Source organism: Cyanistes caeruleus, chromosome 4 (assembly GCF_971803275.1).
Source record: "Cyanistes caeruleus chromosome 4, bCyaCae1.hap1.1, whole genome shotgun sequence".
In the NCBI taxonomy this organism is placed as follows: Eukaryota; Metazoa; Chordata; class Aves; order Passeriformes; family Paridae; genus Cyanistes; species Cyanistes caeruleus.
The window spans coordinates 46856966-46883995 of NC_141704.1; the positions used below are offsets into that span (position 1 = coordinate 46856966).

The 27030-nt window shown below is 39.9% G+C and overlaps 1 protein-coding gene across 2 annotated transcripts; it reads left to right on the top strand.

The window, feature by feature from the left end:
• Positions 1–7698: 7698 nt before the first annotated feature.
• On the top strand, positions 7699–26079 carry TSPAN8 (tetraspanin 8). 2 transcript variants are annotated; one of them, XM_086884408.1, is made up of 9 exons: positions 7699–8171; positions 9570–9757; positions 14919–14978; positions 17637–17759; positions 18400–18474; positions 18561–18668; positions 20361–20504; positions 23761–23844; positions 25786–26079. In XM_086884408.1, exons 2-9 carry the CDS (start codon positions 9698–9700, stop codon positions 25837–25839), a joined length of 708 nt encoding a protein of 235 aa, XP_086740534.1. In that variant the 5' UTR covers positions 7699–8171; positions 9570–9697; the 3' UTR covers positions 25840–26079. The 2 variants fall into 2 exon arrangements, with proteins under 2 accessions (XP_086740534.1, XP_086740535.1); XM_086884409.1 differs by lacking the exon at positions 7699–8171 and adding an exon at positions 8193–8733.
• Positions 26080–27030: the final 951 nt, after the last annotated feature.

Consider the following 27030-nt stretch of genomic DNA (forward strand, 5'->3'; position numbering starts at 1 on the left):
AAGCCTTGTCTCCTTTGGGGTATCGTAGTGCTTGTCAGAGAATGAGTCAAGGGGATCAGAGAGCAAGTGAGGAAGCACATCATGACCTACAAAAGCCTGAGTTGGTCCCTAAGAACTCCTATAGTTACAAAAGCCCCAGGATTATCCCAGCACATATATTTTCTTTTGTATCTATGTATCTATGTATCTATGTATCTATGTATCTATGTATCTATCTATCTATCTATCTATCTATCTATCTATCTATCTATCTATCTATCTATCCTCAGTAAAGGAAGGTCTTGGACACCTCTTGTAGCACTGAAGAGACTCATCTTTATGCAGTAGCCAGGACTATCCCAGTTCCACGTGTTTGTCTGAACAAAGGGAGGTGATCCCAGATAATTTGTGAAAGATGAAAAAAAGAGGAACTGTTTTTACAGTAGTGGTTAACATTTGAAGCTTAGCGCTGGATGGTTCTGAGATTCCTCTGAAAGGAAAGTTCACCACTCTCAGCTCTGATTACAGGCTTGAGAGGCCAACAGTCCCTTAGCATGAGCTTCTTAGCTTTTCTGAGGAGGAACAGGCTCTTTACAGCATCTTTCTTCAATGGCTTCAGAAGGAAATTAGTTTTTAGTGCAAATGTAAATTGCACATGTGCAAGTTATAATTCTGGATCATTGCCAGTAGGTAAAGTCTCTAACTCTGCTATTTGGTAGTTACTATAAAGTTTTCAGTAATACTCTTCAGTTCTCTTCCTGTCCTTTCAGCTACAGAAAAAACATTTGGAAAGAAAAGAATCTTTTTATGTATAGAGGGGATAAATGAATAGCACTTGCGGGACAAAGATGAATGGAAATTGAAATAAGATTTTTTTCAACAAATGTTTATAACCTGCAAATGACAGAATTTTCATATTCAAGTTTTGTAAAAAACAGCACTCAGGGGTAGAAATGAGAGTTTTGTGTGTGAGGGGATTAAAGTGAAAAAGCAATACAGCTATCTGAATCAGAAAAGACCCCAGTGCCCACAAAGTGCTGCAGAGAAGCGGAGTTTAATGTCAGTGGGATTATGAAGGTCAGTGAGCAGATGAGGGTTGATGGAAACTCCTCTCTGGACTGTGAAAAGACCATACACATCTGGTACAATACTCCCAGAGGATCTCTGAGTTCCAGGGGGTTGTGAAGCCTATAGCTCATTTGCTGTGCTGTGTTATTTTGATAGCATCACTTTGTCTACAGCAGCTATAAAAAAACAAAGAAGCTCTCATTCAACTTTCAGAGTATGGATGTTTTATCTCAAATGAAACTTAAGGAATTAATAATGTTGAAAGCTAAAGCTTGCTTACTTACATTAGTTTTTAATTTTTTAAAATGTGTTTAGTATTTACTTACTTTGCTAAACATGCCTCACTGAAAGAGGGGATTGAGTGTCATATTATCCTGAAATAGAAGAAATATGCTTGTCAAAATAAATGTCAAATCTTCATTTTTCGAGCAAAATTTCATAGCAGATGTTACGGACTTCCAGTGTACTAATTCTAAACATAACTGGTGACCACATTGCCTGCCCGCCTGTATTCTGTAGAATTTTCATACAAAGCATTAAGAATGTATCTTTTTAGGGAATAACAAAATCTTAGTTGCATAACTCATGTCTATAAAACAACAACGGAATGACCTAGTTTGCATTTTCTAACTTGTAAATATCTGGTTTTGGGTCACAAATTTATATGCACATATTTTGTATATATGTATACTTGTCTGGATCTCATATCATTGGGACACTTCCTACCCATGGATGGAGGGCAGCAGAGAAAACTCAGAGAGAAAGTGTCACATTTCTCTCACAGGTTTATTCTTTTTCCTTGGAAAAAATATGGCAGGAGAACAGTTAGATATATTATTTCAAATTTGCACCCACTGTGACTTGCCTTATAAACTGCTTTTGATTTACATAGGCATAAACAAAATTAGAATTATTTCCTGGTGTTTAGAGCTTAACATGCAATATGCATGTCTCTCCAGGAGAAACACTCCTAGATCAGCACCCCCCTGCTTGAAAAATAAGGCAATATTCTAAAGATGCATGTGAAACCTTTTGATTCTTCATTGACACAGGCTGTTCTCTGCATTTTTAAGGCATCTATCTTCACAGCAATCTGTACTTTATGACACAGACATTTTCAAGATATGCTGAAAATGATAGGGGTCAAAAATACCACCCCTTATGTAAGTCACAGCTCCCATACACAGAGCCCTGACTATATAATACAAACCTACAATAAACCTTTCCAGTATGAGTTCTTTAGCAAGCATTTTTATTTACAAAGTTAGACTTAATCATTTTCTTACAGACTAGATAGTGAGGCCCGTACTGACATTGATTATCATGTTAATCCATGATGAATTAAATTTGAAACCACCAAAAGATTTTAAACTTGGAGACATACAGTTTAAGTGAATCCTGACCAGGTGCTGGGAAATAGGAAATCCCTGACATAAGCTCTGACATAAAAGAAGAGCTTAGATCGTGAAGTACGAAAATGAGCTTGATTTTGTAAAGCACCAGTAAACAAGAAGGGCTGGAGAGACAGGGAGGGTGTAGAGAGAAATACGTGGTATGTGAGTTTATTCGTACTTAAGGACTCATTTTGCTTTAATATTAGCCAAGTATCACTCAAAGCTTAAAAATATGTATTTCAGAGAGTTTTCAGATGAAAGGCTCAGAAGAAAACCAGTGGTGTATGGGAAGAAAAGGCTGTGCCCTTTGGGAGGCAGAGCGGATCACAAGCTGCTTGAGGTTTGTTTTCTGGAAGAGTTGTTACTTTAGGGGAAGTGAGAGTGTTTGAGACACTAGACCTTGCTAAAACAAGAACATATGAGTGTTGTTGGCGCCAGGCCACGGAGCGCCTGGGTAGGAGTTTAACACAGAGCTGGACGGGGATTTTCTGGTGAAACTTTTGTCAGCAGAGGAGCTTTTTGTGAAGACATATCCCCATTTAAACTCTCTCCCTGGGGACAAGATGTACATGGCTAGTGAAAAGAGTGGTCAGAGGGAAGGTGTGACACACCTCTGACCAGCACCCTCATGGCCAGCAAACTCACCTGGTCCACAGAAATGCCCGTGCCCTCAGAGGGCCTCTTTTGCTATGAGGGATATTATACATCCACACTGCCCCTGAGGAGAGGAGAGCATCAGGGTAACCCAGCTATACATTTCCCAGCCCAGAGCTGGGGCTAACAAGGCAGACAATAGGATCTGCCTGCTCCTGTTTGTATGAACATGTTCTGGACATCCAGTTTTGCTTTGATGATCAGGCTCCTGCCTCTTGTGAGCTGGGTTGTTTGCCAACTCAGTTTGGGCTATATCTTTTATATAAAGAGTTTGTGTATCTCTTGGCTGGAGTGCAGAAGATCATTGTGAAAGAAGTGTTTATATTGCTAATGGTCACAAACACCTATTATTTAAAAATGAAAGTAAAAGCCCCAACAGGCAAGAAATCAGTTCCCAGTGGAACTCCTAAGAGGAGCCCACTCTTGTAGCCCTTAGGAATTGGAGAGGCTTCAGATCCTGTTCTGAGTCAAAACTCTGCTGCTCATTGTACAGTTCAGGGTGTGGTAGAACAGAGGACAAGAAAGGAAGGAAGTCAGTAGTATTATTTGGCAGAGGAAGGTCACACCAGATAGTTTTCTGGGTGGATTATAACTTGTTCTGAGCTGTAACTGGGGTGGAGATGGGGTCAGAGAGCTGCTGAGCTGTAATCAGTCAGTGCCTCTGAAAGAATGGGCTTGCAGCTTTGGGCTACACACCTTGCTACACCAGCTACACAGCTTTGGGTCAGGGAAAATCCATCTCATGGATTTCTCAAAACTTCTGCAGCCATGCCCACAGTGTAACATAACTGAGACCAGATCCTCACAATTTCCTGTTGTCTTTTCCCCCCACATTTTGCATCACTTTAACAGAAAAAATAAGTACTATAAGCAAAAGACACAAGCTCTTCCTTTAGACCAGTTTAAGAGCAAAAAGTGTCTGCTGTGGAATACAGATGCTGTCCTGTAGAGGAAACTCCAGTGTGGAATCCATCTCAAATGTCTTCAGATTCATGGATTTACTTTTTGGTCAGAAGCAGGCAGTTCACGGGCACAGTTCACCTACCCTGTTTTTATGCCTACTTTAGGATAAGCTTAATCAGTCCTTGGCAGTCTCCACTCCTTGGAAGAAGCTGTGAAGGCAGGCTAGACAGCTGATCCAGCCACCCATATGCATGCCTAACACTGGTTGAAAACACTCCTATTGCTTTTCACGTGCTTCTATCAGCCTTGGACTCAACCATAGCTATATAAACCCTGTGAGGCATGGAAGTTTCCAAAAAGGTCACAAAATCCTTTGCAAATCTTTTCCAAAAAAATCACAAATCAGCTACCCAAAATCAAGAAAATGGATTAAAATGCGTGATTAAATGCAATAGTGCTGTTTTCTTTCTCCTGATTTTTATTCAGCCTTTGGAGTTTTGGGTTATATTTTTGTCATGCTTTTCACTCTTATCCTTCAGCTCAAGGCTTAAATAGTTTAAAATGAGGGCAGGGATTCTTGTAATTGTTTGTGCGGTTTGAGTATAAACCCAGCTGTCAAAAATCAAAATATAAGGTCTGTTTTATCAATAAAATATATTATAAAATTATATTTATAATATATAAATTTTATATATTATATATAAAATTAAATTTTGATAAAAGATTATATATTTTATCAAAAATAAGATCTGTTAGGAAATGGTAGTATTTTGCTAAGAATCGAACATAAGAGTATTCTTCAGATTTACAATTGAATTATTACAGGTTTTTATAATATTGTAATAAGATGTAATTACTAAGGTTGTAACTCAAAACCTAAGTTGTAGTAGACTACATACAAGCTTAGTCAGACCTTGTGTTGCAAGTAGGGTCAAGGACAAGAACAGATACTAAAATTTTGCACTGTTTGAAGGTGTTTCTCCTACTGTTTGCACTGCAAACACGCCTTTGTTAGGCAGCACACCCCATTTAGGTGAGAACTGAAATGCTGACAAGGCTAATGGCATTCAGCATTTGCCTCACCTGGCATTATGGGTAAAAAAATTACTGTGAAAGCATGAAAAAGCTCTTATAATTTGCACTTCAGTTTAGACAGGAGTTTAATTAGGAAATGCAGAAACTTGTATTGAGTAGACACCTCACAGCAACAAGAGTTTGCAAGAGGTGAAGTATCCCTTTGGCTGGAAGACAAATGCAGCGACAGCCTGAAATCCATCTCTGTACACCTTATATAAGCTGAATCTACTGATTCAGCAGATCCTGAGATCTACTGATCCCTTTGAAGCTTCGAGCTCCACTCTGAGTATGGTTCTTACCCATCCTCTCTGTTGTGCATTTACCACTGAAATGAGCAAAATCCCTTCTGTTCTCCAGTATTCATACCCCACTATTGAAGGACTTCACTGCTATCCAGGACAAATCAATTTTTCAAGTCTGAACGTGAATGTATGACTAGTTGTGCAGTGAGTCATCTGATATGGGGCTTTGGTCACAGCCTGACTTTGTGGAGGCACCACAGAGTGCCTTCTTACGAGGTTGTAAAACAAGATGAAAAACACTCAGAGTGAGGAAAGCTCAGAGGTGAAGGAGGATAAAAACATTGTAAAATCAACTGTAGCTGCCTGGGATGTATCAAAGGGGAGATGCTTTACTCTAGATTCATGACAGGCATACTGGCTTATTCTTTTTTTGCCAAAATATGCCTCTCTCTTTGTATTTTTTTTGTGTAAGCATGTTGTCACATCTCCATTGTGTGCTGTGTGTTGTGTCAGAGGCTCCTGCCCTGTGCTGCACCCAGGCTCTGCACTGGTAACCCTCCTCTTCAGATCTGTAGAGGAGCAGTAAGTAAATGGATTCCCACAAATTCTTTGCTGGGAAAAGCTTTTGAGCAGTTTGCAAGCCTTGTTATTGGTAGGGTATAGCTGATTACCTAGAGTTAGTGGAGGGGTAGTGGAAGCAATTTCATATGCAGACAAATAGCAGCAAAATTTCTCATGCCATTCATGTGATTTATAAGCCTCTGCAATTATCTGCATGACCTTCGTACTTGTAAGTGCAACTAAGAATGTAATCTGTGCCATAATTGTAGCCTTTCCCTTCTCCAAGGCATAAAAAGCACTGTGTAGCCAGGAAATAAGAAATAGGCAATCATATGGAAGATTTAGCTGAAAATCTGTCACTTATTGGAAACTGTTTGTTTGCTTCTAAACTTAGGTTGCATATTTTTGTTTTAGATACCATTAAATATAGATATGAAACATGTAGGAATTGTAGCAAAAGATAGATACTGAGTTTCTGTTCAGCAGCTGTAATTTAGCATGTTGTAAATTGGGGTCTTCCCAGAACTTGCTTGTGGTTATGTTCAATAGACTTATTAAAAAACCCAAAACCCCTAAAAATCCCAAAACCCCTAACTCATGCCAAGAAACCTCCCCAGAGTGGGAGGCCTTTTTTTGGCCTTTTTGAAAAACTGGCCCTTTTTGAAGAGCCAGTGTGAATGCTCATGCTTGCCTCCTGTATTATTATTGCCCCGGCACATTTTCCCCCAGACATCTCTGACCGAGTGCCTGGGCTAAGCATCTCACAGACAACAGTGCTACAGCTCAAGCCTTCCTTAATCAGTGTTTGCTCTGTGTGAAGATTTACAGCAGTGTCGTTTTTGGTACATAACGCCATTTCCAAATGTTGTGGTTTTAAACCAATAACTAAGAAAATTACTTATTTCTTGCTGTGAGATATGGATTAGAACAAAAGCAAAACAGGCATAAAACTTAAAAGGAAAGAAAGTTTATTGACAAATCACAATAATAAGAACAGCAGAATAAACTTCCAGAAAAACCTTTTCATCACTCATCTACCCACTATTCCCTTGTTCACATGACAACAGAGACAAAAACTTTGGAACTTCCATGGTTAAAACAGTTCCAATTCTTGGTACAGTCTTTTCACCAGTCTTTGTAGAGAAACAGAAGTTTCTTCCTGTTAATTTATGGAGTTTCTCACAAGAAAACTATTTTTGTTATAGTTTTCCATTGCCCTAATGTTAGCTGCCCAGAGCTACTATTATTAGAGTTCACTCCTCCCATTCTCACATCACTCTGAGGTGTGTATGGGCCATGGGTCTAGAGATAGCATTTTTAAGGATAAGTTATTCAAAGGCAAAAAAGTCTTCTTCATCTGTTTCTGTGAGCTTCACCAGGAAACAGTTTTCTCATTGCCTCTCAAGGCTTCAAATCTCCCAACAGTTTTCTCATTGCCTCTCAAGGCTTCAAATCTCCCAGCACTTCACTATACCATAATTACTCTACTTTTTTACTCAAATTTACACTTTGAACACTTTATTCCTCTCCAGATACTGTATCATGAATTAAAGGAGTTCTTTTCAGGACTTCATTGTCCATCTCCATAGTTTTAACAGAAAGATATTTCAGCTTAATTAAAGCATCTTCTTAATTCTCTACCTTTCCTGAAGCTTCTTTTCTTTCCTGTTACTGGTAGTTTATAAAGTCTCTTTTCATGTTGATCTCTCTCTCTCTCTCTCTCTGGATAAAAACATTAATCCGCAAGTCTCATCTGGGTAATGAAAGAGTTAAAATCTTTCTCAGGCTTTTGTAGACGGTTTGGTGATCTCTGCCGAACGGGAGCTGGAGCCATCTGAGATGGAGGGTCTTTCATAGCTGCTCTGGAGAGTGTGGTCGCTGTCTCTGCTTCCTGCAGGTCCAAAGCCTCTCCCCCTCCTCACTCGGCAGTCTCCAGTGAATGTAGTTACAGCAAAACCTGCAGCCGAGCCAGAGATCGGCTTGGCCCGGCCCGGCCCGGAGAAAACCTTCCCCAGGCCCCCCCATCTCCCGGCCGGGAGACGGGGCAGGCCCGGCCCCATCCCCGCCCGGCCGCATGGCCTGGACAGGGACGGGAGGCCTGGAGCTCCGCCACCCTCCACAGCCAGAAAAACAAAGAGACCCCAGAGAGCTCTGCTTTTACACTTTAAAGTAGGGTTCACAAGTTGATCCCACTTTTCAATGGCCAAAACTGCTGTCAATTCTCAGCAATGACCGATAATTGGTCAGGAGAAAAGACTCCAGGCAGTTCCCATCAACTCCAACTCCCTTAAAGGTAAAGTAACTCTATGACACCAAAACTCCGCTTATAATAAACTTACTTTGCTGCAGTTGAATTGTCTGCTTGCAGACTTATCTTTTCAAATCCTGTATCATCTGTGATTCCCTAACTGCCCTTCCTGGTCCTTTTCATACGTTTTTATATGACTGTTTGAACTTTTCTCATGATTCATCTGTGGCTATGGCACCCCTCCATAATTTCTCAATTCACTTATTTGTGGAGTGTGTTAGATCTAAACCATACCACAGGGTTGTTTCTCCCAATCCTTACAAAATCTGTATTTCATGAGTGCAATTATTTTTAGGAATGTTCTTGGATTTAGGGTGAATATTTAAAATAAGGTAGTCAGTTGATATCCTAGAGCTAAAGCTAAGAATATTACTCCAGAAAGGAGCACAGAAAGTCAGAGGCAGGTGTAGATCCACTCCTGAAAATGGGAAAGCTAATTAAGAGAGCAGCTGGAGGAAGCAGTTTTAAATGTAGAGTACTGGTGGGGTTTTTTGTGCATCCTGCAAAAGCCAGATTCTAAGTTACATCTTTTTGTCACCATCTATAGGTGTGTTATAAACTAACGCTTCCCATTTTTTTTCAAATACAGAGAGCAGAATGGAAGAACAGGAACATTGAACGCTGAAAATTTGATTTGGGCCAAATGGACTTCATAATTCAGTTCTGAGCAGTGTGCACTTAATGTCTCACATTTTGTTCACCTCCAAAATTAAAGCTTCTTTTTTAATGACAAATTCACAGAAACTTGTGTCTGACCTCCTTCCTACAAGCACTGCTGTGCAGGGTTTCTTCAGAAAAGAGGCTGATACAAAAAAACCAGAAAAAATACCACTCTTTTTGCCCCAGTATTCCTAGTTGGAAGCAGAAGAAAGCAAATAGGACAAAGCCCAAACCCAGTGCAATAGGCTTCTTTCCTTGCTTTTTGGAATGAGTCTAGCTCCTGTTGCTGAGAGGTATCCTGAATATAACCTCACAGAACTAGGGGTGCTGTGCTGGGGTTCAAAACACTTCTGGAAACCTGCAGGGTAGGACTTTTGTGGACCACAGCTCTCAGGTCCCTGGGGTCCTGACTTGGTGAGGAAGAGGAAAAGGATCTGAACTAGATCGAGGGAGAAAATGTTGGCAGATTCCTTACCCCTTCTCCTCTGGGCTAAAGCATTTTTATGCTTACCTCTTGAAACAAAAACTTCTGCTTCATTATTTACTTTTGAGGCGTAGGACAAGTCATAGGATTATTACTGAGAAGTACAAATCACAAGACACAGTAAGAGCCTGGAGACTTGATGATAACAAGTGCTTCCTCAACGCTTGGTTAATATTTACCTGTGGTAGAGCAACTATTTAAGCAATTGTCGATGACTTGGTCATAACTTCTGCTTTCAGGAGCAGAGCACAGTGTGTCTGACGTGCTTTGAGAGGTTTTCTGAAGACACAGGGACAACTTTTATATCAAGACAAACTCTTAGGAAAGCTTCTCTTACAGCACTTGTTATTGTCTCAGCTTGTTGAAAATGGGGGAAGTAAACAAATGCATGAAGTACTCCATGTTCATCTTCAACTTCTTGTTTTGGGTAAGTTAGTGTTTTATCTCTTATTAGTGATGTATGAAATGTGTTTACCATTATCTGAATGCTGCAGTTAGAGGAATTGCAAAGAAAATAGAGCATAAGTGGAACCAGAGTATGATTCTAAATCAGGGAGGGGAGAATATATTTAACTTTTGCCCTTCCCTTTGTCTTTTTCCATCTAAACACCTTTCCCTCTGCATTCAAAAGTAGATAAGCTACAAATCTGTCTCCCTGTTCATCTTGTGCCCCTTATGTCAAGGGACATCACTCATCTCAGTCAGAAGATAACAGACTCTCTAATAACAATGCACAGTTCTCTTCCTTTTATTGCTGTTGTTTGCATGCAAGATCTTGAAAATGTTGTTGCAACAGAAAATGTGGAAAATTTACTTGAATTTTTAGCCTCCTAATTGGGAAATGGTTTTCATACCCTCTTTGTGGTTCTTTGCTTTACATTCAGTGCATAATTAGTTTCTGATGGTGGACACTAAATGGGTGTAAGAATGTATGTGCTGGCAGTACTGCCACAGCTCTACCAAGGTCGATACAGCACAGCAGCAGGCAGGTTTCTGGGTGTTATTTGAACCTTATTTGTCTATTTATTACATCTCAGTTGGGTTGCAAGAATTTCAGGTCCTGAAAGCTCTGGAAAGGTTTGAGTTAAAGAACATTTCTGTCATGGTTCAACCTCACTGTCAGATTTCCTGAGAGAGCTTTGTCAGGTTCACCAGGGGTTCACTGAAACCAGAAGTGGAACTACTAGCCACATTATGGGCTTTGCCTCAAGGGATTTTTTTAAAGTGAAAAGGTGATAGCATTCAAAAGGGACCACAAACAGTAGCCTTGGAAAATTTGTGGCTAGCCCAAATTCTTTGATTGCTTGTGGACCTCACAAAGAAATTCCTGACAGACCAGTGAAGGTTTGGACTGTCTCCTCCAGTTTCTTCCTACAGTTTTATCAAGGCAGATTGAAAATTTTTGACATGTGTATTGAAGTTTTTATGCAACAGTACTTACAAGAATTCCTAAGTTTCTGAATTTGAATTTCTGCCCCTCAGGAAGTTGTTCCTGTTTTTCTGGTTTGACCCCAGCAACCAAGTACCACGAAGACACTCACTCACTCCCCCACCAGCAGGATCAGGGAGAGAATTGAAGGCATAAAAGCTGGGAAATTTGTGAGTTGACATATAGACAGTTTAATAGGGGAAACAAAAGTCATTCATGCAAGCAAAACAAAACAAGGAATTAATTCCCAGCTTCACATGGGCAGGCAGGTGTTCAGCCATGTCCAGGAGGGCAGGGCCTCATTATGTGAAATGTGAATGCAAATGCCATCATTCCAAACGTTCCCTGCCTTCCTCATTCTTTCTCCCACCTTTATCTACTGAGCATGATGTCAAAAGGTCTGGAACATCCCTTTGGTCAGTTGGCGTCACCTGTCCTGGCTGTGTCTCCTCCCAAATTCCCATGTGCCCTCAGTCTCCTCACCAGAGTAGCAATATGAAAGGAGAAGGAAAACTTGATGTAAGCCCTGCTCAGCAATAGCAAAAACTTCTCTATATTATCAACCCTGTGATCAGCACAAATCAAAACCACAGCCCTATACCAGCCACTATGAAGAAAATTACCCCAGCCAAGACCAGCACACCTGTTCACATCCATCTGTGTTTTCTGTAAGCCAAAACATGGGCAAATGTCTCAGACTAGCATTAGAAAAGCTCCAAATTACTTCTAGAGTGAACATTGGAATAGTGTTCCATGCCTTCAGTGACAGTATGGATTTCCTAGGGAAAAAAGAAGAGTGGGATCCTGGGGGCATCTTGAAATAAGCATATGTGGAACAAACTTCCTATCTTTATACCAAAGTTGGAAAACTCATACTGTATTCTGAGGAAGAAAATGCTGAGATTGCTGTGCATGGGTCTGCCTGGATGGAACAAAGGACAGGAATGCAACTGTAGTTAACTGTTTTAGGGAGGGTGATTAGTTTAGCACGATTAAGATTGGGAAGAACAGATGTATGGGCTGACAGGAATACAATGAAACTGAATTTTTGGGCTCACAGTCCTGTCTCTAATTCATGGAAATCATTAAGCTGCAACAGTAAGTAGAGGGAACAGGAACTCATCCCACAGCTGCTCTCTCTCTAGTGCTCAAGGCAGCTGGCAAGTGGAAAACTACTGATAGTGGGAAATGAAAGTGACTTTAACCTAAATAGATAAAAATGACAGTTGCACAGTTGAGTTGTTACCTGATGTCCTCTCCTTTTACACCCTTTGCAATCTTTCAGGGAGTGTCCTCTCTTAGAAGACTCAGGAATGGGCTTCCTAGCCTTCTGATGACTTTTCCTGAGCAGCTCATGCAGTATCACGCTAAGTGTGTGTAAGCCCTGGAGTAGTCTAAAATAGCTCTGCAAATTGACTATGGCTTCACCACATGATGTGTGTCCCCTGGGTATCTACATGCCCATGAGCCCAATGCTGGGGCACACAAATAGAGTTTTTCATCCTCCCAGTTTCATGAAAAATAGCAGACTATGGGCTTTTAAAGATCTGTGCTTTGGAACTGGGCACTGATACGGAGTTTCTAATAGTCCTTAAATAATCCTTGTCAGTTTTGTGCATTAAACCATCACATATGTGTTAGGATTTGTTTTCTTTCCCTTCTTTGGAGTTTTCAGGATATCCAGTCTCACCTTCTGTTCTCATTGTGTAGACAATCCCATCTACAAACAAAGGGGCCCCTTCCCTGAACCATAATGTGAACATCTCAGTCCCTGAAGTAGCAACAAAGCTTAGCAGGTTTGCTGAGCCAGAGACCACATTCTCTGTAGGACCTGCTTTGAGCTATAATTTCAGGTGTCTCAAGGAAGTATTCCAGACAAATGTTTTCTTTAACAGAAGCAACCTCATAAAACTTCCTCCTGATATCCCTGAACTGAATGTTTGTAAAGAGTGTGCCAGTGGAGGAAATTCCCTGTAAGTTTGGTATTTGTGTGTATGAGAATTGCAGTCTTAATACAGTGCTGGCTCAGCACTATGTCAGGCTCATCTGAGGTGATATTGATTTAACCAGCCAGGCTGTATTTCTCCCTCACACCAAAATTGAAAGCTTGAGAAGGAGCAACCAAATTTGAGGGACAGCAGGACAGTTGCTGTTCAGTTTATGAGGCTGAAACAAGATCACTGATTCTTTATTAAGGATTAAGGCAAAAATATAATAGCCATCTAATTTTGGGAATATGGGTGAAGACATTTGCAAAGAAGCTCATTTATTCCATTGGAAAAGTTAATAAAAAATGAAATTTACTGGAATGGAAGTTTACTTACTTGAAACTTTATTTTAAGAAAATAAGAAAATTTACTTTAAGAAAATAAAAATTAATATGGAGTATTGCAGCAAACTTGACATGTTCAACTTGGACCCTTTGGGAACAGACCATTTTATTTGCTATTTCAAAACTTCGTGTCTTTTTCTATACTTTGTATAGTATGAAAATAAACAGAAACAAAACTATTAAGATTTTGCTGAAATGGAGCATTTTTTATCAACCTAAAACAACTCCATTTTAAAAATTAAAAGATATGCAGATCTTACTAAAATTTTGATTTATAAATGATAATTCTATTTTTACATCAAGGAAATATTGTGTTATTCCCATTTGCTTGATGCGTTCCTGTGCATTTAGCTAAATTTGCTTCTACTACTCTGCTGTATTTTAATGGGGGGTCCTATGTAACAAAAAAGGCAGCATGACAAACTCTCTTTGGATTTGTAGCAATAGATGCTCCAGTGGAAACTTTCACATTAGCAAGCCCATGTTACCTGGTGAATAGCTACATCACACAGTGCTGCTGAACAAGACTGAAATGTACAGTCATGTGACACCGTCAGTTTCTAGGCAGATTCAGCAGGATTCAAAAGGTTTCAGTGGGGAGTTCTAGTTAAATTTGATAACATGTTACAGTTGTCATTGATTGTACAACTTCCTTTTTTATGTTTAAAATGTACTTATAGGAGCTTTACTTAGAGCTAGAAAATGTGTATTATCCATGTCTGAGTGCTGGCCCTATTCCATATTCAATAATCTGCTAAGGTCATTAATGTCTTTGATGCTGAATATTATATGAAAACTTCTGTGAGGAAAGTTTTTTAAAGAAAAAATATCTAAACCATATAAAAATAACTATTTTAATTTCAATAGTCCCTTCTTCAAGGGATATTCATAAGAACATTTCAGGGCCATTTATGACTTGAGTAATTAATGGCAGATGGAGATAATTCTAAATCTGACTAGTCCCTGATCCTCAGGGATGTCTCTTTCCTACCTGCCATCTCATGAGGCACAATCCTTACACCTGAGTAGCCTCTTGGTTACCTATGTCCAACATTTAATAAAGAGAAATTCTGTGTAAGAATCATCAACAACAAGGTTAGGAATAGAGTGACTGGCATACAGAGGAACAGCACCTCAATGATCCATGAAACAGGAGCACAACTAGAGATGAGGGAATGTATCTGGACCTGCAAATAATCTTCCCTGACTTCAACATCTTAAGAAAAGTCATGCTGGTCAAACATTCACATGTACTTGTCTGTTTTCTGTAAAAATATAATGGGAACAATTACTCTAGGAATTTTATGGGACCTATTCTAAGGACTGGACGTGGCAGATATTGCTGCATTTGAAACAGCAAAAAGATTTTATTTAGAATTTTCCTGGTAGCTTTACCATAGAGAATGTGTCCAGATAATGTATTCTGAATAAGTCTAGAAACAACAGACATGCAAACATCCCTTATCAAATCTCATGTTTCCATTATACAAGAAACAGACATGTTTTACACATACAATAGCAATTTATATTCCTCTCTCATCTGACGGAATTTCTGTGTGCTTCCCAAACACATGTATAAATCATCATGTAAATGCATTGTCCTCTGGGGTGGAAACATCAGGGATTTGGTGCATACCTGAAGATTTAACTACACTTACGAATTTTCCTGGAAATGAATCAATATTCTCTGCTCCAACAATTCATGTTTCTTTTGCTTTGCCAAACAAATGATTTCAGAAGTTTGGACAGCATATGGTGCAATTTGGATACTGAATGTTAGTAAAAAAGTTGCTGACCTTTCTAACCTGTCTTTATTTTCTCCCACAGGTGTGTGGTTGCATCATTTTGGGAGTCTCCATATGGATACGTGTTAGCAGTGCTCAGCAGGTAAATGCATGCAGTCATACCAGAACTGTGTAAAATGTGGAAACTACTGCATACCCTTTAATTTCCCATCTTCATTTCCAAAATTTTTTTAATGTTTTTGTTGAGGTAGTTTGTGTGGGTGAAGAGGAATGCATTTTATTATGTTAAGATTAACCATCGTGGTGCAGGCAGTCAGATAAAGTGATTGATGCAAGCAGAGATATGTGACTGTGAGAAGTAGCTGCTAGTGTTATTAATCTAATTTCATGTTATTCATCTAGTTTCATCTATTAATGCAGTTTCATGCAGATGCACAGATTTCTGTTTGAAAACGTGTCTCTCACCTCTAATGAAAAATAATCATGCTTTTGTTAATGATTTTGGTGGTATAGAGAATAATGTGGAGCCATGCAGCTCATAGACTTTTCCACGTTTTTCCCTATTACAGTAGTATAGTCATATCTATTCCTAGGGTTACTCCATATGTTTGTAGGGAATATTTTTATCCTTCTCACTGTCTTCAACAACACAATTCTCATTTCACCAGTAACTGCAACTTTGAAAGGGAGAAAGGATTTTTCCTTTCAGTTTTCAACACGTCCTTAAAAACACCTTATACTTTTCCCCTCATATTTATATATAGTTTTAAATGCCCAAGAATCTAGAATGACAATGTCCTAAAAGTCCTCCTGGAGGGTAGAAAAAAAGACCCTGAGTTGCCATCCTGGATTTTTGTATGGGTTATTAAATTACTTCAGACATTATGACTTTCATTTTTTGCAAAGCTAGGAAAAAAACAGTTTTGAGGAGCTCTTAATCTTGCAGACATGCAGCAGAGGTTGATCCTGTTGTTTCAAAGACCCCATGGCCCTGTAGGCCCTTTTGCCTAGTGTGTACCCAATGGCACTGACTCTAAGGTTTAAGCAGTACATTTCTTCAAATGAATTTGGGCCATTAAATGGAAAGCTTAATTTGCATTCTTTTTTTTTTTTTTGAAAAAACTCTCTGGCCATAGAAGTGAAAAAAGAGCCAGGTGTCATATGGAAGCATTTTTTTCAGCTTTCAGATTGAGCTTTTAGCATAGATTAAGTTGCATTTTTTCAGATAACTCCCCTGTTTCTCTAGCACAATCTGTTGGTTAAGAACAGCAATTTTTAAACCAGTATTTTCCCACCTGGAAATAAAAAGATGGTGGAGGTAAGAAGATAGCTTTGTATATTCCCTGCCATTTGGCTGATGAGACTGTTACCCTTAGGCAGGCCCAGATGTCTCATGTCTGGCAGAGCATGGATGCAAGAGAACTTGATTCAAGTTCTCTACTGTGTGTAGTTCTCACTGTGTGTAGTGGGTATGCAGTGGCATGACACTGTGTCATCAGGTAAAGTAGGTCATGGTGGAGAGCTCTGCCATTCTCTTCTCTGGAAGAGGAAGAATCACTACTTTCACTCCTCAATCCAAGTTTTACTAGATGCTAAAACTACCATACTTTATACTGAACAATCTTTGGTATGATGGCTCAAACGATGCAATGGAACTCGGAAGACCACAACCATTACCATATTTTATTTTTTGAGAGATTTCCTATTTAGAAAAGAATGTTTAAATGTGTGTCAAACTACTTTCCTGAAGTGACACTTAGTACTCCCCAAAAACATACGAATTAAGAGTTAGGACCAAAATTGAAAGCATTTTCTCACATTTTTGCCTCCAGGCAGGCAAAGTTCCCGTTCAGAACAAATGCATGTTTCGCCTCAGTAATAATTGAGCAGACCATAAGGATTTGGCTGTAGATGAATAGAGCTTTCTAAGAATAAATAACAGGGGGTTCAGTCCAACTTGGAAAGGGAAAGAACAACACATTCTTCAAATTATACTTGTCTATATACCTTTGCAATTTCCATCAGAAGATAAATGTGACAACTTCCAGACATTTTTGCTAATCTTGGCACCGGTCACACTGGAAAATATTCTTTGAACATTTTTCTCTCTTTTGGCCTTTGGTCTTAGTCAATCCTGTGGGAACTGAATAATTTGATGTTTAATAATATTGAGGTATATGAATTGTTTAGTTGAGTGTCCCACACATCAAAATAAAGTTCTCATCTCTGAGGATAATATTAGAGATCAGACCTGGGGAAAAAAAAAAAAGGAAAAAGAAAAAAAAGATAGAAAGCTGATTTGTAAAATACATCTAGTATTTCTCTAATATATGCAGCATTGCTCTGAAAAGTGTTCTCTCAGGAACAGTTACAGAGTATGTTCCTGGCCTTCTAATGACAAACAGAGATTTTGTTTCTTTAACATTGGGTTAAAGTAGGAGAGGTTTTGAGGTTATCAAATCTCCTACTTCCAGTAAAAAGCAAAGATTCATTGACTGAAAACCAACTGAAAGCCACTTTAAAGACAGAAGATCTTTATTTATTCATTTACTCTGCAAAATTGATTTTCATCTTGTGCAGAAACAAAGGTTATGAAAAACCAGGTTTTACAAAGCTCTCCACCACAAGATTTGAGAAGGGAGCATTAGAGCTTTGTTTATTTATGAACCAGAATTTCTCCATAGTTGCTATTCAGTATATTTATCAGTTACAAAATAATTATCTTATTTTGGGGAACACAGATGTTTTTAGGAGGACTTCCTTGTAGCTGAAAGATATTTTTTTTTCTCTCTCTTTTCAGGGGATAGACAGCAGTATGTTTGCAGGAGTTAATCTACTAATAGCCGTGGGAGCCATCATCATGATCCTTGGGTTCCTGGGGTGTTGCGGTGCTGTAAAGGAGAGCCGGTGCATGCTGATGTTGGTAGGAAATAAAAACATTTCTCTACCTTTAACAGCCCACAGCTACATATGGTGGATGGAGTCCTTGCAAGTAGTATCAAATGAGTATTGGAACCTTTTAATTTAACCAGAAGCATGATTATGATACTGTGCTTTCATTGCTTACCTTGAGATTGGGCCCCTCCTGAATTATGTTGTGATAAAAATGATAGTTGGTCTCATGAACAAGAAGACAGGGTCTAGAGAGTCTTGAGCACATCACTAGATTTTTTTCCATCCAGCCATCATCAAAGTTCCCTCCATCAACTTTCACCCATTACCTATTATTACTACCTATTTAATTTTATAAATTCCCAGTTGCTCCCTTTGCTGGTCCACCTAGAATGTCCTGTCTGTCCTCCTGCCCAACTCTCACCTGCACACTGTTATCATGACACTGTGCTGGTGTGGGCCTTGTTTCGATCACCAGCTGAGCACGCTCTGTCTGGAGTACCACTTTTTCTCATCGTACAAGAAGAAATAGTTGGAGAAGCTCTGACTGGAAAGTCATTCTACCTACCTGGTTATTCAAGTGCATGAAAGATAAATGTTAACTTAAAAGAAATTCTATCATCTTGGTCAAAAGTAATGTAGTTTTCTACCCCTTTTTTTTTTCTTCCTAGTTTTTTATTGCACTGCTTCTGATCCTGATTCTTCAGGTCACAGGAGGTATTTTAGGAGCAGTGTACAGATCTCAGGTACAGTATTATTCTATATTTTAATTTATGCCTTCATATAGTTTTGTTTCTTCCCCAAAAAATCAATAATATATTTTAACTTGCAGGTGGAAACAGCCTTTAACCTTACTCTAAGCACAAGTGTGAATGCACTGCAAAGTACTACAGGAGAATATAAAGAGTATCAGGAGGAGTTCCAGAAGTTTGAGAAACAGGTAATTAATCAGTAAAAAAAACAAAGGGGTTGTTGCTATCTGTTTCGTCTTTGGTATCTGTCTGCACTTCATTTTATGACTACTCTGCCAAAGATTTGAATTTCATTCCCTGGGGATGGGGAAGGGTCTGACTTAAAGGCAAGCTGAACCACCACAGAAGGGACTTCTGTTCCCTTGATAGGACATGATCTTCCTGTGATGATTTCTTTGTGCAATAGTGTTGTCTGTAAGAGCAATGAAGTAAGGACACACCACATGCAAGTAAGACTGACTTAGTTAGCTAAACTCTTTCATGAGAAGACTGCGTGGCCTTTTCTTACAGCTTTCCCTTCTGAAGGAGCATTAATCCTTCACCATATCCCAAATAAGAGCTCTCCGGTACTTTTAGGGAAAGATTACCCCAGGGACGAAGAAAACATCAGGAATGTATTTAATTTGCAGTATCCTACTGCTATGAAATCATTAAATGCCATGTTTTACTGTGTGAGAAGAGGGAAGAAAAATATGATGATAAGTTTGTTTTCATTGTGTTTTTACTTTTCCTGACACCACCATCCTGCAAGACCGCAGATGGTGGATGCTTAGTGCGAGCTTGCTCCTGAGTATCTCACAGAGAATACCCTGGAATCTCATTGATAACATTGACAGCATACACCCCTTCCCCTCTGGGTCTGCTCATTGACAGAATGCCTGCTGTTCTGGTTTTTTAGTCCCTATGGGTGGTGACTTTAATGGAAAGACTTCAAGTTGATTTTTAGGTTTTTAAAGACTGTTGTATGAAAGAAAATGAAACAAGAAACAATATTTAGGTGTCTTATGTTATTTCACTTCTTCTTCCACATTCCACCTCCAGTCTTGTCCTCTACTTCTGAGACAGTTTATTTCTTCTGATATAATAAGCACTCTGGAGAGATGAGCAAAATTAAAAATCCCATAATTACTGCATTAATTTTTAAATGTACCAGGACTTACATGTTATATCCCACAGCCTTTTCTTTTATACAAAAATATGTGAACATTTCCAGCTGCTTTTTAATAAAGGGAGGACCTCAAACCCAGGCTTGCACCCCTGAGCTTTAGTGGCTTGAATATAGTGGAACATGAAGTGAAACTGCACCTGGTTTAGGTTTCACAAACCCCAAATGGAGCCCTGGTCTCTTCAGTCCATTTCTAATTTAAAGAGAAAACCATCGTTCAAAGTGGTTATTTTCCTAGATTTCAGAGTTTTATGTGCCTGAATTTTACACTTCCAGCCTGGCTTTTCAAGATGTGAAATGTGGATGTTACTGGAGCTGGCAATTTACCTTCTGCAAGTATAACTTACAGAAAGAAGGCTTAATTCTCAAAAAAAATTATACTGGAACCCAGTGTTCCAGTTCCATTCTGGCACTGATAATTACTGGCTTTATAGTATGTTCATGTTTTTTTAGCATTCTAGACTGAAAATCTGCTCTTTTTTTCCCCTATCTCTTCTTTTTTTTTAAAAAAAAAAAACAACTGATACACTTACATTCTTATAAGTGGTATAGAAATGTAAAGGGTATGTATGTATGTTTGAGACATACAATTTTTGGACAACTTCCACATTAAAAAAGATGAAATAAAATTTGGTTTTTGTTGTTCCTCTCAGTTCCCTTAAACCAAAAATTACCTCTTTTTTGACTCTTGTCCCCATTTACTCCTTTCTTGCAGTTCCAATGTTGTGGATTGACAAACGGATATAAAGACTGGGGAGAAAATTTTAACAAACTTTCCTCAAACATGTGCCAGTGTGAACTAGAGAAGCCATCATCAGATCTCTGCATTAGATATGACAACAGATACATCTATAAAAAGGTGAGGAAAATGTTCACTCTTCTTTCCAAAGAGCCAAGTTTTAACCCAAGGTTATCTCTGGTGATTGGCATAGTCAGCAGTTCTGTATCCTTCTGAAAAGGCAAAGTTTTGCTTTCTCTTTCTAAGCCAGAATTACCCCCGTGCCACCTGTTAAGAAATGACTGTTCATAACTCTGCTCCTTCCTCCTCCTGAGGTGTCTCCAGTTTAGGCCTTTAGCAATCTGCATGGTTAGTAGTGAGGAAAATTATTATGACTTTGGGGTCAGGGAATGACTCTGGGTCAGAGCTGCACACCAGCTACCCTTTGGCTCTCATTCCTCTCTCAGGTTATGCTCCCACCCAGGTTCTTTGTGGTAGTAGACATGTTGACTTAGAGACTTTCAAAATGCTAAGGTATATTGAAAATCAAACACATTAAATGCAAGACCTTTGAGGTTTTATAATCCTTTAATAAAAAACCCACACTCATTTTGCAGGATCTGCTGGAAAGAAGCCTTACATATTGTGGTATTCATAGCAGAATATTCAAAGAGTTATTTCTTACAACTAGAGCCTCTTGAAAATCTTAAAACAATTAATGTAATAATAATAAGGCAAAATATCTGGTGACAGGCAAAAAGAAAGCACATCTAGAAGACTACCATCTAGTAGAAAGTAGAGATCTCAAATAAAAAACTTCATGGTCCCCTTATGAGGAAATCTGGATTCTATGGATATGAAAAAAAATATTAAAAAGCAAATGCACGAAATAATTGAATAGCACAAAGTAATTGAAGTTTTATAATGCTGGTGGTGCAAAGTTTGCCAGTATGCACCTAGCACCTATCAGGTTTTAGCAAATGTCCATTCTGGTTGTATAATTCTCTAATTGCACAGCTCCTTAATCAGGTCCTGCCTGAGCAGTAATTTCCTCCTCATGTAGAGCCACATAAGCAAATACTATTTTAAAGCAAAGAAACAGTCTTGTTAAGTAGAGGATACCGGAGCCCAATCTGGAAATAAGATGTATACAAAGAGGCTGTTTTGGCCTCAGGCAAGACCTCAAAGGACACATGAGAAGCCATCTGTGAAATTACTGCAGGTGCAAGATATCACTCATACAAACACGTAGATTTCGTGGTGGTGTGAGATGCTAGTACAGAAATCCAGCTCTTCTGATACGAGAAAAATTTAAAATTCAGTGCAACTATGAGTCAGCTTAGGTGAGAGATTTTTAGAAGAGCTAGAAGGAGAAGACCCATGTGTTTATTGTGAGAGAGGAAATATGATGAAAAAATACAACCATATTTGGGGGGAAGACAGTTTTAGTGTTGCAACAGTAATGTAATTTTGATGTATTTAAGCTGTACTTGGCATTCCCTCCTGTTTGCAGGAGGATTGTCAGCGCCTGGAGATATAGTCTCTGTAAGAACAGACGTATGCAAATATTCCAGAGTGCCTCTACACAGAACTTCAGCTGTAGAATCATAGAATAGGAGGAGCTGGAAGGGACCCATCAGGATCATTGAGTCCAGTTCCTGACCCTGCACAGGACAACCCCAAGAATCACACCATGTGTGTGAGAGCATTGTCCAAACACTTCTTGAACTCTGACAGGCTTGGTGCTGTGACCACTGCCCTGGGGAGCCTGTTCCAGTGCTCAACCACCTTCTGGGTGGAGAACCTTTTCCTGATATCCAACCTAAACCTCCCCTAACTCAGCTTCATGGCATTTCCCTGAGTACTGTCACTGTTAATGAGAGTGAAGAGATCAGTACCTGCCCCTCTGCTTCCCCTCATGAGGATGCTGAAGACCCAAATGAGGTCTCTCCTCAGTCTCCTCCAGCCTGAACAGACCAAGTGTCCTCAGCCACTCCCCACAAGGCCTCCCCTCAAGGTCCTTCACCATCCTCATGGCCCTACTTTGGACAGTCTCTAATAGCTTTATATCTTTCTTATATTGTGGGACCCAAACCTGTCCCCAGCACTCAAGGAGAGGCTGCCCCACTGCAGAGCAGAGCAGGACAATCCCCTCCCTTGCCCTGGTGGTGATGCTGGGCCTGATGCCCTCCAGGACAGGGTTGGCCCTCCTGGCTGCCATGGCACTGCTGGCTGATGTTTAACTTGCTGTGGACCAGGATCCCTAAGTCTCTTTCTGTGGGGCTGCTCTCCAGCCTCTTGTTCCCCAGTCGAACACCAACATAACCAGAGCTGTAAAATCTGGCACTTGAGCTTGTTAAAGCTCATATGATCGGTGATTTCCCATCCCTCTGTTTTGTTGAGCTCTCTCTCCAGGGCCTCTCTTCCCTCAAGGGAGTCAAGAGGTCCTCCTAGGTCAGTGCTGGTAAACTTTCTTAGTATTCCTTTGAGTCCTGCATCCAAGTTGTTAAGGAACATGTTGAAGAGAACTGGATTGAGGATGGAGCCCTGCAGAATCCCCCTACTAACCAGACTCCAGAGTGATGTTGTCCCACTTACTGTAACTCTTCATGCCTGACCCATGAGCCAGTTGCTCACCCATGGCATAACATGGTTATTTAGCTGTATGCTGGATATTTTGTCCAGAAGGATTCTGTGAGAGACAGCCTCAAAATCTTTGCTGAAGTCCAAAAAGATTACATCTAATGGCTTTCCAAGATCAGTTAGGTGGGTTACCCTGTAACAAAAGGAAATCAAGTTCAACAAGCAAGACTTTGCCCTCATGAAGCCATGCTGATTACTCTCTTCCTTCCAGCCCAGCCTAAATTGGATAAACATTGGACAGACCAAACACTGGAAAAAATTAATTTTGAAGCTAGGTTTTATAACTAAATATTTTTAGTTAATCCCAAATCTAATAATAAACTTTGAAGTTTCAAACCCAAAGATTAGATTGGTGGGAAACTGAAGTTCCCTTTCAGAACTGGTCATGGCTGCATTGGCTCTTTCCTAATAGTGAATGATTATCAAGTGAAATTAAGAACAAACACTTCTTTCCTTGTTTGCTGAAAATAATGCAAACATTAGGCATTACAGCTGTATGTCTTCCTTTGAAATAGTAGCTTTTTATGGTCGGCTACTAAATCTCCGTACTTGGGAAGGCAAAGACTTCCGCAGAGCATGAGGTACACATAACTGTGTTTTTATGTTCATTAGCAACAAGCCAGAGTAAATTCAAATAGGCTTATTTTAGCACAGAGTTAAACAGTGAGTTTGAGTTATTTTAGAAGATGCATGCCTATATAACCATAGGATAATATTGCTTACTTATAATTAATAATTTTGTTTTATTTTTCAGCCTTGTGGAGAAGTTATTATGCAACAAATTAAAGACAGTCTGATCATAATTATGGGGATTGCCTTTGGACTGGCTGTTGTTGAGGTACCAGTGTACACTGTTAAAATAATTAGTAGCTGACAAGCAATATGTTCTACTTGGAAATACATTGGGAATGGGATTAAAACACCTGGCTTGCTCAATTAATAGACAAGGGAAAACCACCCCTCACCTTAACTATAAATTTACTGTTGTTTTATATAAACATATTTCATTAAAGAATATGGCTGCTGAGCTGCAAACTTCAGGTGAGATTGGACCACCCTGTATAAGTGTATCACATCAGACATTTTCTTCCAAAGAATTGCCAGTCCTGAAGCCAGGCTGTGCCTTGACACTGAGCCCTGTGTACAGAGTGGTGTGCAAATAAACAGCGCCAGAAGACATGAGGAAGAATAGACAGATTTTTCCCCATCTTTCTCATCTTTTCTTGAGGAAACAGTCATCTTCTAAGGAAACTTAGCCTCTAAAGTACATATTTTTATCATTAAGAAGTTTTGGTACAAAATTATAATTCTGAGGCATTAAAACTTTAAGCATCAAGATGATGCATTAATGTGTCTGAGTGCACAGGAAAAGAAGTAAGGCTATCCAGTGAGCTACTTGATTTTGATTTCAATAGGAGAAAATGATAAAGAGACAGAGGATTTCATCATGATGCTTTCTTCAGCTATTTTTTTTCTTTTCACTCTTCCTTCTTGGTTTTCCTCCACCCTCGCTCTCCACCAGCGGACGTTTGAGGGAAAACCAGAAATGAGAAAGATTGCTGTGGAAAGTTCAGTCTGTTATTCAAAGCAAAAACTTCTCGGCAGAGGGCTGCTCTTCATGGTAGAAGAGTGGGCAACAGCCGCAGCTCAAAACTATGTTTCCAGGAAAATATTAATAAGTGGGGAAGAATTATGTAACTGCAGCACTGGAAGAGGACAGGCCACCAGCTTCTTACTCAGCACAGGCTTTCTGGTGTTTAAGGAGTTCTAAGTGGGCAGTCAGATCTCTCACCCATATGTTTACTTTGAGGGAAAAATAGGTGAAATATACTGATATTAAATGGCCTTCAAAATGTAATAGAAGTGTAAAATTGCATCTTTATCCCTAAGGCAAATTATAAGTCACTTTGCTCTAGTTACTGCAGTTATGTGAGTTGTAGCCTTTAGTTCATTGGCCATCATTCTTTCCTGCTCTCCAGCTGGCATTTTCTGTGCTGGCTGCCTCTCCCAATCATAAAAGGATTAGAAAACAACATGAATAAGCAATATGAGACTCAGCACAAATTGCAGATGGCAATTTACACTTGATAAACATTTAGCCTTTCCGTATTAACTCAAGCAATTGCAAATCAAAGGCCACTTGCTTAACTACCTCTCTGTTCTAGGAAATCACAGATAAAAAGAAGTGTGCTTCCCCCCTCTGCCTGATCCATTATGCCACTTGTGAGCTGTTACTGCTTTTAGCTCACCCTACTAGTGAAAATGATACAGATAAGAAGGGCCCAGTTTCATTTGGGTGCAAGTGCAAATGTGGGCATGGTATGTCAGGGAAGCCCTGTCTGTTTATTCCAGGTGTGAGTGTCTTAGCTGTACCTCTGTACTACATATGCTCTTCTCTGTCTCTGTATGAGACCTTATACAGATATATGTGATATTTATAGATAAAATACCGTATTTTTAGTAAATAAGGTATGTCAGTGTTTGTGGGTTCAAAGATGTCAGTTGGGCGCTTTCCACTTCTGTGGAACACCTTCACAGACTGGGCCTTCATGGACAGAGGCAGTCCATCTTTTAAACAAATGAAACTTCTCCATGGTGTCTGCAGTCTTAACCTGTGCTATAAACTAACTTCATTAAAGTGTCCTTATTTTGTAAGAGCCACATTTTGCATAGCATGTAAAACCAAGATATTTGCAAGCAAAATATTCCCATTGTGTATCAGTTGTATTCTAAGATTTCCAGAACTTCCGGGTAATACCAGAAATATCTTTTTTTTCAGATTCTTGGTTTGGTGTTTTCTATGAGCCTCTACTGCCAGATCCGGAGAAAATGAAACTGTGAAAATGTCAGAATGATGTCAGCAGTCAAATCAAGACCTTTCTAGAAAGAAGGCTAGAGATTTGGCTGGGCACATTCAGATGAATATATGCATGTCCCAGGCAGCTGTTCTGATGAAAATGGCAGCCCTTGCATGGGTGCTTGACAACTTGCAAAATGACATCTTTATATTTCATAAGACTTAATGATGTGAATATGATTTTTTATTTGCAATAAACATCTTTGTTTATGTTTCTGAGGTGTTTATTTTGTTCAAAGACAGCAATTATGTCATGTTGAGAGTCTGAGTTCACCATGTGGTGTGCCCTCATGAGTGTTAAACCACCCACAGCAGAGTCGTCATGAACAGCTGCAAACCATCATGCAAGCGGCTGACTGCTCCAGGGAGCTCAGGCCCCTGGGAACCTCTGCTAGTGGAGCAGGGTATTTTTATTAAGAGAGTTGTGGGTAAGGGTTTTGTTACCTGTGAAAAGGGAAACTAACTTGTAATCAAATAGGAAAGACACGTGTCCTTTCAAGGATGTTTAAATCAGTATCTTGGCAGGTGAGATGGTGGATCTCAGGTTGCATAGATGAGCTGGATTTAGTGGCATGTGTTTTGTAAACAGGCATCAGTGGTGAAATCCAAGCCCACAGGGAGGCAAGGCATACACAGAAGTCATGCAGGTAAGGCTTTGCCCAGAGCAGCTAAGGCAAGTGGGTGGACAAACACAGGGCATGGCTGGCAGCACAGCAGCAGCCTCATGCAGCCTGCCTGCCTTTGACTGACCAGTGCATGCAAGTGCTTGGGCCCCGAGGTACTGACAGCCCTGATTGCCCCTGCCCAGCCACCCAGGTTTCCCTGCACACTGCCCATGGCAAGGACAGCACTTCAGCCTCCTGGGCCAGCTGGTCTCTGCCCCACCAATGTCACAGTAGCTCTGGTCTCCAGCTCCCCTGCCTGGTCATGGAGTCCCACCCATGTGTCCTGGTGTGGCCTCAGCCCATCCCCGGGAAGTGCATGATGCTAGGGGCTGTGGCTGCCCTGGTGCCCTGCACTGCCCCACACCTGACTGGGACAGAGGGATGGGCCAGGCTCTGCCTTGCCACCCCAGTGGAACCCATGTGGTCCCAACCCCTGGGGAGCTGCTGGCCTAGGTTTCCCTCTAACAGAAAGTAATTGGTATCAGAGACAAGATTTTTAAGG

What these genes read in the sequence shown, in the direction of transcription:
- TSPAN8 (XM_086884408.1), top strand. Translation starts at nt 9,698, where the DNA reads ATGGGGGAAGTAAACAAATGCATGAAGTACTCCATGTTCATCTTCAAC. An exon ending in GCCGGTGCATGCTGATGTTG is followed by an intron (nt 17,760 to 18,399) that starts GTAGGAAATAAA and finishes TTTTCTTCCTAG; the next exon opens with TTTTTTATTGCACTGCTTCT. An exon ending in ACAGATACATCTATAAAAAG is followed by an intron (nt 20,505 to 23,760) that starts GTGAGGAAAATG and finishes TTTATTTTTCAG; the next exon opens with CCTTGTGGAGAAGTTATTAT.